Source organism: Pongo pygmaeus, chromosome 10 (assembly GCF_028885625.2).
Source record: "Pongo pygmaeus isolate AG05252 chromosome 10, NHGRI_mPonPyg2-v2.0_pri, whole genome shotgun sequence".
Classification (NCBI taxonomy): domain Eukaryota; kingdom Metazoa; phylum Chordata; class Mammalia; order Primates; family Hominidae; genus Pongo; species Pongo pygmaeus.
This window is the reverse complement of record NC_072383.2, coordinates 51,049,098-51,073,468: the sequence shown is the minus strand read 5'-3', so window position 1 is coordinate 51,073,468 and position 24,371 is coordinate 51,049,098. Positions and strand designations below refer to the sequence as shown.

The window sequence follows — 24,371 nt, the reverse complement described above, 5'->3', positions numbered from 1 at the left end:
TTTTTTATTAAAAAACTTTTTAATTGGTTTACAAAGGAGGCTACAGACTACATTGAAACTAATCTTTGTACAAAAGGCCAAAAAAAAAAAAAAAAAAAGTCCCAAAACACCAAGAGACAAAAGGTAGGTGGAAAGACAAGAAAGGAAGATACAAAAGGAGCAGGAAGAAACTTACTTAGGGACAAGATTAGCATCATACATACCTAAGAGTGGGGGGTGAGGGGGAAGAGCAAGATGAGACAGCATTTAAAAGCATTTACCCACACAGCCCTGGTGATAATTGGATTGGAATCAAAACAAACACAACGTGAGATTATTAAGAGGTTTCAAAAGGCAACAGTGGTGTGGACTGGTTATTGCCAGTGTTAATAGAGAAATAAACTTGGGTTTTTAGGCACCAGAGATTGGAGCACCACCCCTCCCTTCCAGAGGATGACAGAGTCAGGAAGAGGAAGCAGGCCCTGGGGCAGCTGCCACTGGTGTGTGTAGATGTCTCCTCAGGTCAATCTCACTGTATCTTCCCCAAAGTCTTTGTGCCCTAGACTCTAGGTAAGGGCTATGGGATTTCACTGGGAGAAAGGGATGATCAAAAATATGAAGACCTGCCCTTGTCCACAATGTTCAAGAGCAGTTACTGGGAAACTGGAGCACTGGGTAGACAGAGCCCATATCCCTGGGGAAAAGGCACAGTGTAATTCCTGAAGGCAAGATGTGGGAAAGCACACATCCCAGGAGAGGTATCAACAAAATCCTCACTACTTGCAGCCCTAGTCTAATCCCATTTGTTAGGCTTTTTTTTTTTTTCTTCACTGATACTTAGCTAGGACTTAGGGCAGTTGAGGGGCAGATCATCATGCCTCTACTTTCTTAGCAGAGACAAGGAAGACTGGGGCTGTTTGATAATGAGGAAGGGGAAAATGGGAGAAAATACTCCTCTTTCAAATTAACACTGTGGAGAAAATCTTTCTGGGTTTGGGGAAGTCAGAGTAAAGACTTACGGGAGTAATAAAGCAAGGGACCCCCCTTCTTTTCCTTTCCCTGCCTTGGATCTAAGGCAAGTGAGCCAAATTTGGAAGAGGGAGTAGGAATTTAAGCTTAAGGCTGCTTAATGTCTTCCTGGGGGCTGGTGTTTTGGGAAGGCAGACAAAGAGAAACAGGTCAACCTCAAAGCTGGTCTGCTCATCCTCTTAGAAGAGGTCTGGCATCTGTGGAGTAGAGCCAAGAAAGGCACCACAGAGAGCACAGTCTCCAAAACAGAAGTAATAACCGGCTCATTTTATCCGCAGTTTTCAAAAGCAATGTTTTCCGGGGTTGGAGAAGTGCCATATCTTCCTCCCTTTCCCCAAAGCTACTGCTGCGACCTTTCATCTTTGTACATAAGTTACTGGCTCTCTTCTAAGGGAGATAAATTCTGAGATTTCACATTTTCCCTCTCAACCCCAAGAGGCTACCCAGCTTCAGTGAGGGGGAAGGAGAGCTATGCAAAGGGTCCCTCACTTGAGGCAGCTAGACTGTCCTTATTTCCTTGGTACCTGATCTCCAAAACTCTTGATCTGATCCCAAGGTCCAAAAGGCGTCAGGGTACTTACAACTGAAAACTTCAAGCAAGTAGCACCAGGGCTCCCCCTAAGCATAACAGGGGCCTGATTAGCACCCCAGAAGAACCCCTCAAAAAGTATATAAATTTATTGCATCCTAGCAAAGATCTGCAGCTTCCAGTATTCACACAACGTGAAGATATTAACAATACAAAATATATTTTGAAAGTCAAACACCTGCAGTTCATAGTGCTTTTTAGATTTGTTAAAAAAAATACAATGCTTAGTTTCCTATATAGGATATACAAAAGCAAAAAATATATATGTATATAGTAGAAATAAATCAGCCATAGTAATTTACAGCTTTTGTCTCCAACCCTCCCCTAATCATAATCTTTATCCCACACTTCAGTATATACTTTCTGGGATCAAAGGTTCAATTTATTCTGAACCAGGCTGAGAAATATCCATTAAATTGCATTCTGTGTAGCACCCACAGAGTGCCAGTTGGGAAGTCCCTGAAGGAAGATGGTGTGGGTTGTTACTGTTCTGGGTAAAAAGTGAGACAGTCAAATGACATGTAAATGAATATAAATGGGTAACCTGAAAACCTGAAAGGGTGAGAGAATAAGTGTTTTACTATCTCACCACTCTTCTGGGCAACCCCTGCCCTGCAAGTTTTGGTCATCTAAAAAATTTAAAAAACTCATTCAAAAAAATGAAAAAAACTTATGAAAAAAATTGCAGAATCAATATGCATGTCAGTTACATTAATTTCTGTTAGCCAAAAGTTCAGGGAAACAGGGTTTTTCTGTAATGAGCTCCTGACTCAAGGAATGTAGGCTCCTAACTTCCTGTGGAAGAGATTGAGTGGCTCACTACTGCTGGGAGACAAAAGAAGCTGCTTCTGTTTTGAGGCCAAACAAGATACTGGATCTGGAGCTTCCTTGGTGAGAAGAGAACAGGGCAAGTGGAAATAATTAGATATAAATTCACTCATGGTAATGCTAATGAAGAGGGTTGAGGGTAAACCAGCAGCTTTTCATTCGAGAGAGAAATACCATCAAATTACCTTCTAAAAGCTTATATCCTCAGCATCATTACACTAGTTTATATCTGGTAATTTCATACTGGAGAAGATTCCATTCCTTGAAATGCACTAGCAAAATACTGTACATTCCAGTGAGTCATCGTGCCCCTTTCCTCCAAAAGATGCCAAAGTACATGATTATAGACATAAAATAACAGGTTCTGAGTTCTGCCTCTCAGTGAGAATAAAGGGTATGATAGTGGCTGTGCATGGATGACTTGTATCTCAGCGTTAATAGAATTTGATTTGGGGAAAGTTCCTTGCCATAGTTCCTGAGTTGAAAACAGAATTACATCTGTGGAGAAAGGACCAAATGGAGTGAACTGTTGTTTAGAGTATTAAGTTACTATATTTCAGGTTAAACAACACACTTACCCAAAACTTAATTTGGATGGATTTTATATAAAATATATAATAGAATCATACCATCATCTATTTGTAGCCAAAGTAAAAAGATTTATGAGAATAAGGACTCTGCTATAGATCTGGATGTTGGTTTCACTTTCAAACACAAAAATAGTTTCTTTTTAAAAAAGTACAGTAGAATATCCTCCATTCATAATTGTAATTAATTTAGCATAAGCAAAGAAATGACCTTAGGAACATACCCAGGTTTTAAGATAGATTTCTAGGTAATGGGCCTGAAAGGCATTTTGATCTGAATTTATTTTCCAACAATTTCAAATATAATTTGTCATCTGTGTGTAGACATATACGGGCATGAACACACATTCACCCACACATACAAAAACACTTGCTTTCTATCAGATCAGGGTAATTTTTTTATTGCAGGTCTCTTTTAATATTGGCTGGCAGAAAACCTATCCCCAACCTAACAGATTACACACACACACACACACACACACAGCCATTTTCCCACACTTCCTCACAGTGAAAAGCTCTCTAACAAGATACCAGAAGGTCGAGAGAGACAATGCTTTTATGACTGGGCCTTGAGGACAATTCTGGTTGCATTTAAATCTCAGTGCCAAATGCACTAGGTTCCCTGCTGTTATAATTTTTGGATCAGTCTCTTCTGAAATCAGGTCACAGAGAAAACAGGATGATTTCTCCCAATCTCTCCTATAAACCACTGTGGTAAGACAAGATTTCTTTTTGTTCTGGGCTATCATTCCCATGATCATGTGCTTCCTTTTCCCTTAGGAACCACCCAAGAACATACAAGGAAAAGTTAAGGGAAAAGATCATAAGAACCACTGTCTTGCCACTAGCACATGCTCTGGAGGAGTTCTGCAGAATGGAAACCTGAAACAGATTCATTGGCTGATGCTCCTTATTGACAATGGAAAAGAACCTAGTGGGGATGTTCAAAAGAAGTATATTTCCTTTCAGAATATAAACTCAGAAGCCCACACATCAAAACTTAGAGCTACCTTGGAAGACAGCAGTACCAAAGTCCAAATACTCCACTAACTCCTGAACCTGACTACGAGTCATTTCCTCTTCTGAGCACATGATTTTCCTAGTGAAAGCCCCCTACCTATTATTTGAAAATTTGACAGTTTATACAAACTGAGCCAAGATTATTATCTTCAAAGGGACTCTTGTACAATTCCACCGAAAGACTTCTAATTCTTGATGCTCAGAGCAGCTAATGAAGGGAGATGCCCTTGACTCTCCAGCGCCAAGAAGGTGCCTGCGTCAGTAGTATTTTGAACACTCCCTCCACAGCTACTTCAAGCATCAGCCCGGGCTTCAAGGATTTTTCCATTCTGCTGCTGGAACTAAGGTCCTGAAAAAATTGACAGAAGTGCCTCATCCAGGCAGTAACAAAAACAAAACATGAAGTGATCAGATGAGAGAAGATGAGATGGCAACAGCTGAGTTAGGAAAGGAGTGCAAGAAGCTGATCCCAAATAAAAAGACAAAATTAAGAAAGGAAAAACATTATATATGTATATATGAACTAAAAGCAGAGCATATGAACGCTTAATCTGGTGGGAAGCCAAGACAACATCTACAGAAAAGCTTGATGTGTCACAACAAGGCTCAGCCATAGGGAAATAAGGCAATATAAAAAAAATGACCAAGGTATTTTGGTCACAGAATGGTCTTCTTCCTCCTCCCAGCCAACCCCTGTGAATGCATCTCTATATATCTTTATATATATATATATATATATATAATAATATAGAATCTGTTTTTTGTTAAAAAGTATTTCAATGATCATATATATTTATCAAGGCATGATGGCTTTAGGAAAGGGGGGGGGGAAATCCATCATGGAAGAGCTGAGAAGAGAAATGCAGGAAGGGTAGGCTGGGGTAAGAAGTGTAAGAAGAAACTGGGGTCAAACAAATGCTCATCAAAGCGTGGCACCAACAGAATTTTCACTAATGTTTCCCACCTTCAAAGAGGCACTGATGATACAGATGGGTGCCAGGACCCCATCTCTTCTCTTGTATCCCTCTCCTGATTCTTCTCAACACCATGCATTTTAATGCTTCATGGCTCTCTCTTCCCACATGTCTCTTGGACCCATGCTACCTTGCATCCCGGGGTTGATGGGTATGGCCCATATGTCTCTGGCCCCGGGTGCCTGATCTCAGAAGCCATTGCCACTGATATTAATGGACTGCAGATCTGCCACCTGCATGACGTTGATGCCACTGTTGGCAAGACGGGCAATGCCCTCTGGACAGATGGCCTCCATGGCTACCATATTGGTGGTAATAAGGGCTGAAGGAGTGGCAGTGCCGCTGCCTTCTGAACCTGCCCCACTGTCCAGGGGCAAAGTGCCCACACTCAGAGCTACACCTGGGCCTCCCTTCTTATTCTGGTGGGTCTTGATATGTTTTGACAGGTGGTCACTCCTCATGAAGCGCTTAGGACACTCAGGGCAGGCAAATTTCTTCTCACCTAGGTAAAGGAAAAAAAGATAAGAAGCCGACATGTTAGGAAGTGAGGTTACCTTACCCAATTCAGTGCTTACTCTACTAAGCTGAGTAAGGCTAGTATGAGGTAGTGATTAAAAACAAGAAAAATCTTCAAGTGGCCGGGCGCGGTGGCTCATGCTTGTAATCCCAGCACTTTGGGAGGCCGAGGCGGGCAGATCACGAGGTCAGGAGATCGAGACCACGGTGAAACCCTGTCTCTACTAAAAATACAAAAACTTAGCCGGGCGTGGTGGCGGGCACCTGTAGTCCCAGCTACTCGGAGAGGCTGAGGCAGGAGAATGGTGTGAACCCGGGAGGCGGAGCTTGCATTGAGCCGAGATCGCGCCACTGCACTCCAGCCTGGGCGACAGAGACTCTGTCTCAAAAAAAAAAAAAAAATCTTGAAGTATATTTTCCTTTTGGTGGGGGCGTGGGGAAGAAAAGTAGATAAAGGTTGGGGAGTACTCGGTAAGGAAGGTAAAACTTAGCAGTTTTAAAAGTAAGGCAGGGCAGAGACTAAGAGTAATGGTTTCAATGCTTTGCCTTCAAAAATCCCACTCAAAATCTAGCTCCTTATTTATTTATTTTTTTGAGACAGTCTTGCTCTGTCGCCCAGGCTAGAGTGCAGTGGCGCAATCTTAGCTCACTGCAACCTCTGCCTCCTGGGTTCAAGCAATTCTCCTGCCTCAGCCTCCTGAGTAGCTGGGATTACAGGTGTGCACCAGCACGCTGGACTATTTTGTAATTTTAGTAGAGACAGGGTTTCCCCATGCTGGCCAGGCTGGTCTTGAACTCCTGACCTCAAGAAATCCACCCACCTTGGCCTCCCAAAGGGCTGGGATTACAGGCATGAGCCACCACACCCGGCTCCTTTTTTTTTTTTTTTTTGAGACAATGTCTTCCTCCGTCGCCCAGGCTGGAGTGCAGTGGCACGATCTTGGCTCATTGCAAGCTCCGCCTCCCGGGTTCATGCCATTCTCCTGCCTCCACCTCCTGAGTAGCTGGAACTACAGGCGCCTGCCACCATGCCCGGCTAATAGACGGGGTTTCACCGTGTTAGCCAGGATGGTCTCGATCTCCTGACCTCATCATCTGCTCGCCTTGGCCTCCCAAAGTGCTGGGATTACAGGCGTCAGCCACTGCACCCAGCCCCTCCTTCCTTCTTAAAAGTTTTCCAGATTAACTCCAATTCCATTTGTGACCCATATATTCAGTTTCAAATTAAGTTGCTCAGAAATTTTAGTTATTTTGTAGGTATATTTTGTGTTTTTCATTCTAGTCTATTACTATTTTTCTCTCCCATAGGCTCTTGCTCACCTGTGTGTGTACGTTTGTGCCTCTGTAGCTCATCCGAACGTGTGAAGCGTTTCCCACAGTATGACCAGGTACACATAAATGGCCTCTCGCCTGTATGCCAGCGCAAGTGTGCCCGCAGGTGTGAGGTCTTGCCATACACTTTCCCACAGCCTTGGATGTGGCAAATATGCTGTTTCTTTTTGCCAGGATCCCCCGAGCCCCTGAAAGTGAGGACACAACTATTCATCATTAATTCTAGAGAAACTAAAGAACCACAAAGTATCAACAGCAATCACCCAATCTACACCAAACTAAACCAAACTTTTATTTTTTGAAAAAGCCTTCTTTTTTGTTTGTTTTGTTTTTTTGAGACAGAGTCTCACTCTGTCGTCCAGGCTGGAGTACAGTAGCATGATCACGGCTCACTGCAACCTCCGCCTCCTAGGTTCAAGCAATTCTCCTGCCTCAGCCTCCCGAGTAGCTGGGATTAGAGGTACACGCCACCATGCCCAGCTAATTTTTGTATTTTTAGTGCAGATGAGGTTTCGCCATGTTGGCGAGGCTGGTCTCGAACCCCTGATCTCAGGTGATGGATCCGCCTGCCTCCACCTCCCAAAGTACTGGGATTACAAGTGTGAGCCACTGCACTGGACCAAGACTTCTTTTTTAAAAAGCTTTCCAGGGGCCAGGAGCGATAGCTCACGCCTGTAATCCCAACACTTTTGGAGGCCGAGGAAGGTGGATCGATCACCTGAGGTCAGGGGTTCGAGACCAGGCTGGCCAACATGGCGAAACCTCATCTGTACTAAAAATACAAAAATTGTTCAAGACCAGTCTTACCAACATGGTCCCCATCTCTACTAAAAATACAAAATTAGCCAGGCGTGGTGGCACATGCCTGTAATCCCAGCTACTTGGGAGGCTGAAGCAGGGGATTTGCTTGAACCCGGGAGGCGGAGGTTGCAGTGAGCCGAGATCACGCCGTTGTACTCCAGCCTGGGCAACAAGAGTGAAGCTCTTTTTTTTTTTTGAGACAGAGTCTCACTCTGTCGCCCAGGCTAGAGTGTAACGGCATGATCTCAGTTCACTGCAACCTCGAGCTTCCAAGTTCGAGCAATTCTCCTACCTCAACTTCCCAAGTTGCTGGGATTACAGGCACCTGACACCACGCCGGTTAATTTTTGTACTTTTAGTAGAGATGGGGTTTCACCATGTTGGCCAGGCTGGTCTTGTACTCCTGACCTCAGGTGATCCGCCCGCCTCGGCCTCCCAAAGTGTTGGGATTACAGGCGTGAGCCACCGTACCCAGATGAAGCTCTGTCTTAAAAAAAAAAAAAAAAAAAAAGGCCGGGCGCCGCCATGGCTCACGCCTGTAATCCCAGCACTTTGGGAGGCCGAGGCAGGCAGATCACAAGGTCAGGAGATCGAGACCATCCTGGCTAACACGGTGAAACCCCGTCTCTACTAAAAATACAAAAAATTAGCTGGGCGAGGTGGCGGGCACTTGTAGTCCCAGCTACTCAGGAGGCTGAGGCAGGACAATGGCGTGAACCCAGGGGACGGAGCCTGCAGTGAGCCAAGATCGTGCCACTGCACTCCAACCTGGGCAACAGAGCAAGACTCCATCTCAAAACAAAAAAATAAATAAATACATTTTTTTGGCCAGGTGCGGTGGCTCACGCCTGTAATCCCAACACTTTGGGAGGCCGAGGTGGGCAGATCACACAGTCAGGAGATGAAGACCATCCTGGCTAACAAGGTGAAACCCTGTCTCTACTAAAAATAGAAAAACTTAGCCGGGCGTGGCGGCACACGCCTGTAGTCCCAGCTACTCAGGAGACTGAGGCAGGAGAATTGCTTGAACCCAGGAGGTGGAGGTTGCAGTGAGCCAAGAATGTGCCACTGCACTCCAGCCTGGGCGACACAGCAAGACTTTGTCTCAGAAAAAAAAAAAAAAATTTTTTTTCATTTTCTCTTTTTATTGCCAGTAAAATATTCCCACATAATTTTTAAATTTTTTGTAGAGATCGGCTCTCGCTTTCTTGCTGAGGCTGGTCTCAAACTCCTGGGCTCAAGTGATCCTCCTATCTTGGCCTCCCAAAGTGCTGGGATTATATGCATCCAGCTCTGAGTCTTAAATCCTAAAAAAAAAATTAACCTTCGCCAGGCATGGTGGCTCACGCTGGTAATCCCAGCACTTTAGGAGGCCGAGGCGGGCAGATCACGAGGTCAGGAGATCAAGACCATCCTGGGTAACACAGTGAAACCCCGTCTCTACTAAAAATACAAAAAGTAGCCGGGTGTGGTGACAGGTGCCTGTAGTCCCAGCTACTCGGGAGGCTGAGGCAGGAGAATGGCGTGAACCCAGGAGGTGGAGCTTGCAGTGAGCTGAGATCGCGCCACTGCACTGCAGCCTGGGCGACAGAGTCAGACTCAGTCTCAAAAAAAAAAAATTAACCTTCTTCCTCTTACCTCCAAATCTATTAATTTTTCTTTATATTTGTAAGAAACTGTCTGGGTCAACTCACCTTCCTTCACTGTCTTTACAGTAGGGGCAGGTGCATGCTTCCCGCCGGGTCCTCCGACCGGCTTGGGGTTGGGCATCTGGGCTGTTTTCTCCTTCCTCTCCACCTGCTGTGTCATCATGTATTCCATCACCACCAGCCCCGTGGAGACCAAGCTGAGCTCCATGATCACCTGAAATTAAGAGAGAAAAGGGTCAACATGTGACATGGGCAGGTTATCACTGGCATCTCAGTGATACCATACAGTCACAGCATCATTTCTTTTGAACTGACATCCTACATTCACAGTATCACAAGTTTTGAAGCCTTTTTATGTTTAGCCATTCCATTCACTGACACCTGAAGACTCACTGAAATCTCAAGAATCATCATTGAAAATACCAAGAGTGGCTGGGCGCAGTGGTTCATGCCTGTAATTCCATCACTTTGGGAGGCCGAGGTGGGCGGATCACCTGAGGTCAGGAGTTCAAGACCAGTCTGACCAATACGGAGAAATCCCGTCTCTACTAAAAATACAAAATTAGCTGGGCATGGTATGCATGCCTGTAATCTCAGCTCCTCAGAAGGCTGAGCCAGGAGAATCGCTTGAACCCGGGAGGTGGAGGTTGCAGTGAGCTGAGACTGCACCATTGTACTCCAGCCTGGGCGACAGAGCAAGACTCTGTCTCAAAAAAAAAAAAAAAAAAGAAAGAAAATACCAAGAACCAATGAATATGTAAAAATCTGATCAAATCTCATAGTTGTTTTTTTTTTAATTTTATTATTATTATACTTTTAAGTTTTACGGTACATGTGCACAACATGTAGGTTTGTTACATATGTATACATGTGCCATGTTGGTGTGCTGCACCCATTAACTCATCATTTAGCATTAGGTATATCTCCTAATGCTATCCCTCCCCCCTCCCCCCATCAGTCATAGTTTTTAAAATGCAACTCCACTTATAACGCATTTGTAATTTTTCACCTATTAGATTACCAAAAGTTGAAACCCTAATAACATACAGCATTGGTAATGGTACAGGGAAACAGACCCTCCCTCTCTCTCTTCCTTCCCTCCCTCCCTCCTTCCCTCTTTCTCTCTCTCTTTTTTCTTTCCTTTCTTTTTTTGAGACAGAGTCTCGCTGGCTCTGGAGTGCAGTGGCATTATCTGGGCTCACTGCAACCTCCATCTCCTGGGTTCAAGTGATTCTCCTGCCTCAGCCTCCCAAGTAGCTGGGACTACAGGCATATGCCACCATGACTGGCTAACTTTTTTGTATTTTTAGGAGAGACGGGGTTTCACCATGTTGGTCAGGCTGTCTCAAACTCCTGACCTTAGGTGATCCACCCGCCTTGGCCTTCCAAAGGGCTGGGATTACAGGCATGAGCCACCACGCCCAGCCGGAAACAGACATTTTCATACACAAATAGTGATAAATTAGTACAACTTTTTGAAGGCCAGTTTGAAAATATTTAAATGTACATCTAATTTGAACCAGCAATGTCCATATGTTTACATGTGGTTCTGCCTGTAACCTCAGCACTTTGGGAGGCTGAGGCGGGAGAACTGCTTGAGATTAGGAGTTCAAGACCAGCCTGGGCAACATAGAGACACTCTGTCTATAAAATAAATAATGGGCTGGGCACGGTAGCTCAAGCCTGTAATCCCAGCACTTTGGGAGGCCGAGGTGGTTGGATCACTTGAGGTCAGGAGTTCAATACCAGCCTGGCCAACATGGTAAAATCCCCATCTCTACTAAAAATACAAAAACAAAACAAAAAAAAATCAGCTGGGTATGGTGGAGCACGCCTGTAATCCTAGCTAATCGGGAGGCTGAGACAGGAATTGCTTGAACCCAGGAGGCAGAGGTTGCAGTGAGCCGAGACTGTGCCACTGCACTCCAGCCTGGCCGACAGAGCGAGACTTCATCGCCAAATAATAATAATAATAATTAGCTGGGCATGGTGGCATGTGCCTATGGTCCCAGCTACTCAGGAGGCTAAGGTGGGAGGAAGATTGCTTGAGCCAAGGTGTTTAAGGCTACAGTGAGCTATGATCACATCACTGCACGCCAGCCTGGTCAAGAGAACAAGATTCCAACTCAAAAAAATATATATAAACAAACAGTGTATGCTAAAATGCTTTAGACTCTCATCATGACTCAGTTGGTCACATTTGACATTTTCAAACACAGCTCTAGGCCACTGGTAAAAAGTGACAGATAATATTCCTTTTTTTTTTTTTTTTTTTTTGAGACTGAGTTACGCTTTTGTTGCCCAGGCTGGAGTGCAATGGCACGCTCTTGGCTCACTGCAACCTCCGCCTCCCAGGTTCAAGCAATTCTCCTGCCTCAGCCTCCTGAGTAGCTGGGATTACAGGCACCCACCACCACACCTGGTTACTTTTTGTATTTTGGTTTTGTTTTTTAGTAGAGATGGGGTTTCACCATCTTCGACAGGCTGGTCTCGAACTCCTGACCTCGTGATCCGCCCGCCTTGGCCTCCCAAAGTGCTGATTACAGGCGTGAGTCACCGCACCCGGCTGATAATATTCTTCGCAAAAGTAGTATCTTATAAAGTGACAGATAATATTCTTCTCAAGACTTCTTTCCTTTTTTTTTTTTTTTGAGACGGAGTCTCGCTCTGTCGCCCAGGCTGGAGTGCAGTGGCGCGATCTCGGCTCACTGCAAGCTCCACCTCTCAGGTTCACACCATTCTCTTGCCTCAGCCTCCCGAGCAGCTGGGACTACAGGTGCCCACCACCATGCCCGGCTAATTTTTTGTATTTTTAGTAGATACGGGGTTTCACTGTGTTAGCCAGGATGGTCTTGATCTCCTGACCTCATGATCCGTCCACCTCGGCCTCCCAAAGTGCTGGGATTACAGACGTGAGCCACCGCGCTGACCTCATGATCCGCCCGCCTCGGCCTCCCAAAGTGCTGGGATTACAGGCGTGAGCCACCGCGCCCAGCCTTTCCTTTTTTTAAGAAGACCGGGTCTCACCATGTTGTCCAGGCTGATCTCGAGCTCCTGGGCTCAAGTGATCCTCCCGCCTCAGCCCCCCAAAATGTTCTGTTGTGATTATAGACGTTAGCTACTGCTGCCTAGCCTTTCTCAAATTTTCAAAGCATTTACTATAAATAAGTATTAGTCTATCATGGCACCTTGTAAACAAGTTAGCAACTCTGTCCATATATTTAAGATGTCTGGGCAGGCATGGTGGCTCATGCCTATAATCCCAGCACATTGGGAGGCCAAGGCAGGAGGATTGCTTGAGCCCAGGAGTTTGAGATTGGTCTGGGCAACACAGTTAAGACCTCATCTCTACAAAAAAAAAAAAAAAAAAATTAGCTGGGCATGGTGGCGTGTGCCTGGAGTCCCAACTACTTGGGAAGATGAAACAGGGTAATCACTTGAGCCTGGGAGATGGAGGCAGCAGCAAGCCCTGACTGTACAACTGCATTCCAGCCTGGGTGACAGAGTAAGAGCCCATCCCAAAAAAACAAAAAACCAAAAAAGATTTATATAAATGCAAGGTGTTAACTTGGACTGCTTTGTTTTATCTATTTTATAAGGAAAGAAAGTAACTAAATGAGGTAGGACAGACTTAACATCTAGAAATCCAAGTTCTTGATTTTACTTCTGTACCTAATCTCTATTCTTTTCAGCTCTTCAACATAATTTTGAGTTACTATGCCTAATAAACCTCTCCTTGTGCTTTCCTTCTCATTCTTTTTTTTTTTTTTCTCTTTCTTGAGACAGAGTGGGAGTACAGTAGAATCTTAGTCCACTGCCACCTCCACCTTCCTGGTTCAAGCGGTTCTCCTACCTCAGCCTCCTGAGTAGCTGGTGATTGCAGGTAGAGGCTCCCGCCACCATGCCTGGCTAATTTCTGTATTTTTTTTTTTTTGAGATGGAGTCTCTCTCTGTCGCCCAGGCTGGAGCGCAGTGGCGTGACCTCGACTCACTGCAACCTCTGCCTCCCAGGTTCCAGCGATTCTCCTGCCTCAGCCTTCTAAGTAACTGGGACTACAGGCTACAGGCATGCGCCACCACACTCGGTTAATATTTTACTTTTTTAGTAGAGACGGGGTTTCACCATATTGGCCAGGCTGGTCTCCAACTCCTGACCTCATGATCTGCCCGCCTCGACCTCCCAAAGTGATGGGATTACAGGCGTTAGCCACTGCACCCAGCTGCATTTTTAGTAGAGACAGGGTTTCACCAATTTGGCCAGGCTGGTCTCAAACTCCTGACCTTAGGTGATCCGCCCCCCTTGGCCTCCCAAAGTGCTGGGATTACCAGCGTGAGCCACCTTGCCCGGCCTCCTTCTCATTCAGTCACTTTTACAGTGCAGTCTAGGCTGGGCGCAATGGCTCACGCCTGTAATTCCCGTACTTTGGGAGGCCGAGGCGGGTGGATCATGAGGTCAGGAGTTCGAGACCAGCCCGGCCAAGATGGTGAAACCCCCGTCTCTACTAAAAATACAAAAATTAGCCGGGCATGGTGGCGCATGCCTGTAGTCCCAGCTACTTGGGAGGCTGAGGCAGAAGAATCACTTGAACTCGGGAGGTGGAGGTTGCAGTGAGCCGAGATCCTGCCATTGCACTCCAGCCTGGGCGACAACAGCGAAACTCCGTCTTAAAAAAAAAAAAAAAAGGTGCAGCCTATGGCACTAAAATAAATTTAATCAGAATGTCTGAGACTTTCATGATATTGGTAGAGCTAAAACTAGGAAAATGTACTGGAGTACAGGGTTAAGAACAGGTTTTGGAGTAAGAGAAACTTAGATATGAGTCCTGTCACAACCATTTGATTAAGTTTCTGACAATGAGCAAAAACTTTTCTGGTTGTCAGTTTCTCCATCAGTAAAACTGCGACCAATTATCAACTTCATAAAATTACTGTGAAAAACAAATGAAGAGGCTCACACCTACAATCCCAACATTTTACAAGGCCGAGCTGGACAGATCGCTTGAGGCCAGGAGTTCCAGGCCAGCCTGGCCAACATGATGAAACTCCGTCTTTACTAAAAATACAAATATTAGCTGGGTGTGGTGGTGGGCACCTGTAATCCTAGCTACCTGGAAGGCTGAGGCAGGAGAATTGCTTGAACCTGGGAGACGGAGGTTGCAGGGAGCCAAGATCACACATTGTAGCTAACAGTATTAGGAAAATATCTTAAGGAGTGGCAAAACCATAGTAAGTAATCATGAAATAAGATATACACCAATATTTTGTTTAATCAATACTGAGCATGGCCCCAAATAATATTTTCTTAAAATAAGTAATGATTATGATGAACATATCAAAATTTTCTTGACTGTGCAGTTTACATCTCAATATGTCTTGCCAGTATCATTATTTGTTGTGTGCATGAAATAGATAAGAGCATTCAAAGCTTTTTTTTTGAGATGGAGTCTTGCTCTTGTCGCCCAGGCTGGAGTGCAATGGCGCGATCTTGGCTCAATGCAACCTCCACCTCCTGGGTTCAAGTGATTCTCCTGCCTCAGCCTCCTGAATAGCTGGGATTACAGGCGCCCACCACCATGCCCGGCTAATTTTTGTACTTTTAGCAGAGACAGGGTTTCACCATGTTGGTCAGGCTGGTGTCGAACTCCCGACCTCAGGTGATCCACCTGCCTCGGCCTCCCAAAGTGCTGGGATTACAGGCGCATGCCACCGTGCCAGGCCAGAAAAACTTAATATTTCTAGGAAATAAGTAAAATAGTAAGACTGCCAAGGATAGTAAAAAAAAATGGGGCAACCAATATGTTTAAGATCAAGATATAGACTCACCCAGACGAGGTGGCTCATGCCTGTAATCCCAGCACTTTGGTCTTTAGGAGCCTGAGACAGGTGGATCACCTGAGGTCAGGAGTTCGAGACCAGCCTGGCCAACATGGTGAAACCCTGTCTCTACTAAAAATACAAAAACTAGCCAGGCATGGTGGCGGGCACCTGTAGTACCAGCTACTCAGGAGGCTGAGGCAGGAGAATGGCGTGAACCTGGGAGGCGGAGCTTGCAGTGAGCCTAGAGCGTACCACTCCAGCCTGGGCGACGGAGCAAGGCTCTGTCTCAAAACAACCCAAAAAAACAAAACAAACAAAACAAAGATACAGACTTGAACTCATCACAACTGAATCTAACCCAGTAACTCCACTCCTATGTATATAACCAAGAGAAATTAAAACATATGTTCACACAAAAACATATAAACAAATATTCATAGCAGCATTATGCATGATAGCTAAAACACAGAAACAACCCAAATGTCCATCAACTGGTGAATGAATAAACAAAATGTGGTATATATATACAATGAAATATTATTTGGCAATAAAAAAAAGAGTACTAACACATGCTACAACATGGTTGAACCTTGGAAATATTATGCTAATTCAAAGAAGCCAGTCATAAAAGACCACATACTGTATGATTCTATTTATGTGAAATATCTAGAATAGTCAATTCTACAGAGGTGAAAAGTACATACATTGCTTGGGGCTGGGAGTGAACATGAGAATAGGGCATGGCTGCCAATGGGCAAGAGGTGTTTCTTTGTTGGATGATGAAAATGTTCTTGGGTTGTGGTGATGGTTGCACAACCCTGTGAATATACTAAAAATGATTGAGCCGGGACCAGTGGCTCACGCCGGTAATCCAAGCACTTTGGGAGGCCCAGGCAGGCGGATCACAAGGTCAGGACCATCCTGGCCAACATGATGAAATCCCGTCTCTACTAAAAATACAAAAATTGCCGGGCGTGGTGGCTCACGCCTGTAATCCCAGCACTTTGGGAGGCCGAGGCGGGCGGATCACCTGAGGTTGAGAGTTCGAGACCACCCTGACCAACATGAAGAAACCCTGTCTCTACTAAAAATACAAAATTAGCTGGGTGTGGTGGCCTGCAATCCCAGCCGCTTGGGAGGCCGAGGCAGGAGAATTGCTTGAACCCAGGAGGCGGAGGTGGAGGTTGCGGTGAGCCGGAGATCGCGCCATTGCACTCCAGCCTGGGCAACAAGAGTGAAACTCCATCTCAAAAACAAAAACAAAAACAAAAACAAAAAAGGCCAGGGGCGGTGGCTCACGCCTGTAATCCCAGCACTTTGGGAGGCCAAGGCGGGCAGATCACGAGGTCAGGAGATCAAGACCATCCTGGCTAACACGGTGAAACCCCGTCTCTACTAAAAATACAAAAAATTAGCCAGACGTGGTGGCGGGCGCCTGTAGTCCCAGCTACTTGTGAGGCTGAGACAGGAGAATGGCGTGAACCCGGGAGGCGGAGCTTGCAGTGAGCCGAGATCGCACCACTGGACTCCAGCCTGGGCGACAGAGCGAGACTCCGTCTCAAAAAAACAAACAAACAAACAAAAAAACAAAAATTAGCTGGGCATGGTGGAGCACATCTGTAGTCCCAGCTACTCGGGAGGCTAAGGCTCAAAAAAACAAAAAACAAAAAAGTTTAATCAAATATTTGATAAGGATGTTCATCACAGTATTGCTTATAACAGTGAAATTTTGGAAACAAATGTACATCAATAAGGTTAAGTAAATTCTAGTAATTCTACTATAAATACCCTACGGAATTACCATAAAATCATTTTAAATGATGCAGACTTACGTTTACTTACACAGAAAAGATGTTCATGACACAGTGGTCAGTGAATATAGCTTACAAAGCACTGTGGATAGTATGATCATACTTAAGTGCATATTGACAAAACTACACATAGATTTCTTTATAAATTGTACAGAAATGTACAAAAAGATGGCTGGAAGGATGTTCACCAAATTGTCAACAGTGAATCCATTTGGACAAATTTCAGTAAATTTTACTTTCTCTATTAATTTTGCATTGTTTGACTATTTTTAATCGATATTACTTATATAGATAATTGTTACTTATTTTTCCCATCCTCAAAAGAAGTTTGCAAATTTAAGTTCTACAGATCTTTATCAAGTAAATGCTTTTAATTTTCTCATTACCCACAATGAAACTGTAATTTGCATCAGCAGTCCTTTGTGCACAACCACAGTTCTCCTTCACATCATATTTATTCTGTACCCATATGTTTATGGTAGTAAGCACATTTTGTATTATTAAAACATAAAAATAAAAAGACTGGGTTTGGTGGCTCATGTTTAATCCCAGCACTTTGGGAGGCCAAGGAGGGTGAATCACTTGAGGTCACAAGTTTGAGACAAGCCTGGCCAACATGGTGAAAACCTGTCTCTACTAAAACTACAAAAATTAGCTAGGCATGGTGGTGCATGCCTGTAATCCCAGCTGCCCGGGAGGCTGAGGCAGGAGAATCGCTTGAGCCCGGGAGGCAGAGGTTGCAGTGAACCAAGATCATGGCACTGCACTCCAGCCTGGGAGACAGAGCGAGACTCTGTCTCAAAACAAAAAACAAAAACAAAAAAAGAGGTGGTTCCTGCCCTATAGGCAGTTAAGATCTAAAACACTGACATATCTAAAGTGGTTAAAGTGGTACAAACAATAGCTCATACTTAGATATTTGTTCATATGTATTTGTATATCTATAAATCTACATCACAAGAAATTAAGTAGTTATAATCATCCTACTTCTATAAGCAGAAGTCAAGAAATTCCACTAAATTAACAGTCAGTTCAGAACAAAATAGTTTAATTTTCTACTTTCATTTTGCACTAGAAGATTAAAGTAAGAAGTTCATCTACACACACAACCATATCATTGTCTGATAAGACCAAAGGTTCAGTAGCAATGTTAAAAAGTGTTAACAAAGGGGGCTTTTACGGGCTTTACTAGTATTTGTAATGCATTGTGTTTCATGAACTAGGATACAAGTAAAAGATTATCTACCGTGGGGCGCAGTGGCTCACGCCTGTAATCCCAGCACTTTGGGAGGCCGAGGCAGGAGGATCATCTGAGGTCAGGGGTTCAAGACCAGCCAGGCCAACATGGTGAAACCCCATCTCTACTAAAAATACAAAAATTATGTGGGCATGGTGGCAGGCGCCTGTAATCCCAGCTACTCAGGAGGCAGAGGGTGCAGTGAGCCGAGATCATGCCATTGCACTCCAGCCTGGGCGAAGAGCAGGACTCCATCTCAAAAAAAAAAAAAAAAAAGAAAAAGAAAAAAGAGTCACTTGAACCCAGGAGGCAGAGGTTGCAGTGAGTCAAGATTGCACCACTGCATTCCAGTCTGGGTGACAGAGAGAGACTCCATCTCAAAAAAAAAAAAAAAAAAAAAAACATTACTATATTATATTATCCTATATATTGTTTAGATGTCTTAAATTACCTCATAAACATTTTTGAAGTGTTAGGGTTTTTGAGGGGAGGATGAGATGGGTGACAGGAATTAGCTGAGAGTAAGAAAACACTGCTTTAGTAAAACCAGAGTCTAAGGCCAGGCGCAGTGGCAAATATTTGTAATCTCAGCATTTTGGGAGGCTGAGGCAAGCGGATCACTTGAGGTCAGGAGTTTGAGATCTGCCTGGCCAAAAAGGTGAAGTCCCCTCTCTACTAAAATACAAAAATTAGCCAGGTGTGGTGGCAGGCGCCTGTAGTCCCAGTTACTTGGGAAGCTGAGGCAGAATTGCTTGAACTCAGGAGGCGGAGGTTGCAGTGAGCCAAGATTGCACCATTGCACTCTAGCTTGGGCAACAGAGCAAGACTCCCGCTCAAAACAAAAAACAAAACAGGGTCTAGAAAGGTAAATGAAAAAGGAAAAAAAAATCTTTTTTTTTAATTTACAGAAAACAGAACAACTCTCAAGAAAACAGGAGAGGCCAGGTGTGGTGGCTCACACCTGTAATCCCAGCACTCTGGGAGACAAAGGTTGGAGGATCACTTGAACCCAGGAGTTTGAGGCTGCAGTGAGCCATGTTCACACTCTAAAAAAAAACTGTATTTTAATAAATAATCTAATAACATCTAACACAGTACCCAAAAGACTATAACATAAATCAAAATATTTATGGCCCTATTATTTCATACATTTGTCTGCAACTTTCAGAAACAGGTGAGTGAAAATCGGTCTCCTCTCAAGTGCACTAAGTAAAGCTATAGCATAAAAGCAACCGGAGCACAGAAGCACACTATGAAGGCAGCAACCTTATCTGTTTTTTGTTTTGTTTTGTTTTTGAGATGGAGTCTCACTCTGTCGCCCAGGCGGGAGTGCAGTGGCATGATCTCGGCTCACTGCCAGCTCCGCCTCCCGGGTTCAATCGATTCTCTTGCCTCGGCCTCCTGAGTAGCTGAGATTATAGGTGCACATCACCACGCCCAGGTAATTTTTGTATTTTTAGTAGAGACGGGGTTTACCACGTTGGCCAGGATGGATTCCATCTCCTGACCTCGTGATCCACCCGTCTCGGCCTCCCAAAGTGCTAGGATTACAGACGTGAGCCACCGCCCCTGGCTTTTTTTTTTTTTGAGACGGAGTCTGTCACCCAGGCTGGAGTGCAGTGGCGCGATCTTAGCTCACTGTAAGCTCTGCCTCCCGGGTTCATGCCATTCTCCTGCCTCAGTGTCCTGAGTAGCTGGGACTACAGGTGCCTGCCACCACGCCCGGCTAATTTTTTTTTTGAGACAAGAGTCTCACTCTGTCGCCCAGACTGGAGTGCAATGGCACGATCTCAGCCCACTGCAACCTCCACTTTCCAGGTTCAGGCGATTCTCCCGCCTCAGCCTCTGGAGTAGCTGGGACTACAGGCGCGCGCCAGCACACCCAGCTAATTTTTGTATTTTTAGTAGAGATGGAGTTTCACCATGTTGGCCAGGCTGGTCTCGAACTCCTGACCTTGTGATCCACCCGCTTCGGCCTCCCAAAGTGCTGGGATTACAGGTGTGAGCCACCATGCCCAGCTACGCCCAGCTAATTTTTTTTTTTTTTTTTGTATTTTTAGTAGAGACGGGGTTTCACTGTGTTAGCCAGGATGGTCTCGATCTCCTGACCTCCTGATCCGCCCACATTAGCCTCCCAAAGTGCTGGGATTACAGACATGAGCCACTGTGCCCGGCCTAGCAGCAACTTTATCTGTTTCAAGGGCTCCAAGAAGCTAGGGCATTCACACATAATAAATGTTCAATAAATTTTGCTAAATCTGTCTATGAATGAAGTACCAAAAATTGGAACTCATTTTTACTTTTATACTTTTCTCATTCTTGAGCCTGCTGGGAGTAATTATATTACTAAGTATACTGGTGTTCAGCAAATGCCTATGTAAGTTAACTAAATCGTAAGTATAACCCAATTTCTTAAACAGCACTTAAGAAAGCTAAATAAGGAGCCTTAAAATGTGATAACACCAGACACTCTTTTTTTTTTTTAATGTGACAAGACAGAAGATACAAATATTCTTTTGTTTTTTGAGACGGAGTTTCACTCTGTCGCCCAGGCTGGAGTACAGTGGTGCTGTCTCAGCTCATTGCAAATTCCACCTCGCAGATTCAAGTGATTCTCCTGTCTCAGCCTTGGGAGTAGCTGGGATTAAAGGCACGCACCACCAAGTCCAGCTACTTTTGTATTTTCAGTTGAGACGAGGTTTCACCACGTTAGCCAGGCTGGTCTCCTGGTCTCAAGTGATCCACCCACCTCAGCCTCCCAAAGTGCTGGGATTACAGACATGGCCACTGCACTTGCCCAGAAGATACAGATATTCTTTCAAAGGGACACCAAACCAAAGAAACTTATGCCCATAATCCCAGCTACTGGGGAGGCTGAGTCGGAGGACTGCTTGAGCCCAGGAGTTCAAGACTACCCTAGGCAACATAGAAAGACCTTATCTCCAGCCGGGCACGGTGGCTCACACCTGTAATCCCAGCACTTGGAGGCCGAGGCGGGTGGATCATGAGGTCAGGAGATTGAGATCATCCTGGCTAACACGGTGAAAACCCATCTCCACTCAAAAAATTAGCTGGGCGTGGTGGTGGGCGCCTGTAGTCCCAGCTACTCGGGAGGCTGAGGCAGGAGAATGGCATGAACCCGGGAGGAGGAGCTCGCAGTGAGCCAAGATGGTGCCACTGCACTCCAGCCTGAGCGACAGAGTGAGACTGCATCTCAAAAAAAAAAAAAAAAAGACCTTATCTCCAAAAAAAAAAAGAAGAAAAGAAAAGACCACACACAGTGACTCATATCCGTAAACCCAACATTTGGGAGGCTGAAGCAGACCCACTTGATCCCAGGAGGTCAAGGCTGCAGTAGGCCCTGCCCTGATTGTGCCACAGCACTCTGGGCACCAGAGCAATACCCTGTCTCACAAAAAAAAAAAAAAAGATACTTTAAAAAATAACACAAAAAGAGAGAGAAAGAAACTTGATTTTTTGGAAAATTTCCAAACAGGTTTCACAGTTAAGGGCTTTTTATCTTCTTTAAGGCGAATGATCTACACAAAATTTATTTTTTTCATGAGTGCAAGAAACTGTCAAAGAATTCTAAGCAGAGTACTTTCTCTTTTTTTTTTTGAGATGGAGTTTTGGTCTTGTTGCCCAGGCTGGAGTGCAATGGTTCGATCTTGGCTCACTGCAACCTCCACCTCCCGAGTTCAAATGATTCTCCGGCCTCAGCCTCCTGAGTAGCTGGGATTACAGGCATGCACCACCATGCCGGGCTAATTTTGTATTTTTAGTAGAGACGGGGTTTCTCCATGTTGGTCAGGCTTGGTCTTGAACTCCCGATCTCAGGTGATCCACCCACCTAGGCCTCCCAAAGTACTTGGGTTACAGGCATGAGGCACCACACCTGGCTCACCTTCTGGTTTTCAACGGCTAATTAAAGGCTGGGCACAGTGGCTCACACCTGCACCTGTAATCCCAGCACTTTGGGAGACCAAGGCGGGTGGATCACCTGAGGTCAGGAGTTCAAGACTAGCCTGGCCAACATGATGAAACCCCGTCTCTACTAAAAACACAAAAATTAGCTGGGCGTGGTGGCCCACACCTGTAATCCCAGCTACTCGGGAGGCTGAGGCAAGAGAATTGCTTGAACCCGGGAGGTGGATGTTGCAGTGAGCCAAGATCGCACCATTGCACTCCAGCCTGGGCAACAAGAGGAAAATTCCGTTTCAAAATTAAAAAAAAAAAAAAAAAGGAAAATGCAGTCCAGGTGCGGTGGCTCACGCCTGTAATCCCAACACTTTGGGAGGCTGAGGCGAGCAGATCACCTGAGGTCAGGAGTTCGAGACCAGCCTGAAAAACACAGAGAAACTCCATCTCTACTAAAAATACAAAATTAGCTGGCATGGTGGCGCGTGCCTGTAATCCCAGCTACTCAAGAGGCCGAGGCAGGAAAATCGCTTGAACCCGGGAAGCAGAGGTTGCGGTGAGCAGAGATCGCGCCTGGGCAAAAAGAGCAAGACTCCATCTCAAAAAAAAGAAAAGAAAGAAAGAAAAAAGAGATGGGGGTTTCACTATGTTGCCCAGGTTGGTTTCGAACTTCTGGGCTAAACCAGTCCTCTCGCCTCGACCTCCGAAAGTGCTGGGATTACAGACTTGAGCCACTACCTGCCTAACTCTTTGTCTTGATCTAGGTATTTAATATTTTAAAACTCCTTCTAGGCCAGGCATGGTGGCTCATGCCTGTAATCCCAGCACTTGGGAGGTTGAGGCAGGCGGATCACGAGGTCAGGAGTTCAAGACCTGGTGACCAACATGGTGAAACCCCGTCTGAACTAAAAATACAAAAATTAGCCAGGCATGGTGGCGGGCCACCTGTAATCCCGGCTACTCAGGAGGCTGAGGCAGGAGAATCACTTGAACCCGGGAGGCGGAGGTTGAAGTGAGCTGAGACAGCGCCACTGCACTCCAGCCTGGGTGACAGAGAGAGACTTTGTCTCAAAAAAACAGCAACAACAACAACAAAAAACAAAAAACAAAACCTCCTTCTAGGCCGGGCATGGTGGCTGAGCACTGTGGGAGGCTGAGGTGGGCGGATCACCTGAGGTCAGGAGTTCGAGACCAGCCTGGCCAGCGTGGTGAAACCCCATCTCTACTAAATAATACAAAAAAAATTAGCCAGGTGTGGTTGTGGGCTCCTGTATGTAATCCCAGCTACTTAGGAGGGTGAGGCAGGAGAATCGCTTGAACTCGGGAGGCAGAGGTTGCAGTGAGCCGAGATCACGCCACTGCACTCCAGCCTCTGTCACAACAGCGTGACTCCGTCTCAAAAAAACAAACAAAAAACTCTTTCTTCCAAGTGGTTAAATTACTTATTTTGTATACAGGTGAGAAGGAGGATTCATAGTAAATTAGATATGCACATCCAAACTTGTCAAACAAGTCATACTGCCCAATTTCCACAAGCCATTCAGAGTCCAAAAAACACTGGAACAAAAGGACAAATCCAAATTACAGCACAGATTTGCAACCAACTCAAAGATACACTTAGAAACTTTCTACAGAAACGTTTTTCAGGATAGCCATAAAAAAGAATGAAATCATATCTTTTGCATCCATGTCTGGATGCAGCTGGAAGCCATTATCGTTTAAGTGAATAAACGTAGGAACAGAAAACAAAATACTGCATGTTCTCACTTGTAAGTGGGAGCTAAACATTGCGTATTCATGGACATAAAGATGGCAACAATAGACACTGGGGACTACTAGCTAGGGGAGGGTCAGGGGTAATGTTGGAAAAACTGTTGGGTGCTATGCTCATGACCGGACCCGGGTAACAAGATCATTTGTATCCCAAACCTCAGGATCATATAACAAACAAAATAAAAGTTGAAATTACTTAAAAAAAGGCCGGGTGCAGTGGCTCACGCCTGTAATCCCAGCACTTTGGGAGGCCGAGGAGGGTGGAACACAAGGTCAACAGATCGATACCACCCGGGCCAACGTGGGGAAACCCCGTCTCTACTAAAAATACAAAAATTAGCTAGGCCTAGTGGCGCGTGCCTGTAGTCCCAGCTACTCAGGAGGCCGAAGGAGGAGAATCGCTTGAACCCAGGAGGCGGAGACTGCACTCCAGCCTGGCAACAGAGCGAGACTCCGTCTCAAAAAAAAAAAAAAAAGACATTACTTAAAAAAAAAAGTTTCTCAGTCTTCT

The 24,371-nt window shown here is 45.1% G+C and overlaps 1 protein-coding gene across 2 annotated transcripts in view; it reads right to left on the bottom strand.

The window, feature by feature from the left end:
• Positions 1–24,371, bottom strand: part of SP1 (Sp1 transcription factor) — a 35,488-nt gene continuing 11,117 nt past the window's right edge. For both annotated transcript variants that reach the window (XM_054443033.1, XM_054443032.2), the window contains exons 4-6: positions 9,350–9,518; positions 6,843–7,042; positions 1–5,508 (exon numbers count right to left, since the gene is read on the bottom strand). In XM_054443033.1, the coding sequence (XP_054299008.1) occupies positions 5,195–5,508; positions 6,843–7,042; positions 9,350–9,518 (683 nt within the window). In that variant the 3' untranslated portion in view covers positions 1–5,194. The remainder of the gene's footprint in view (positions 5,509–6,842; positions 7,043–9,349; positions 9,519–24,371) is intronic.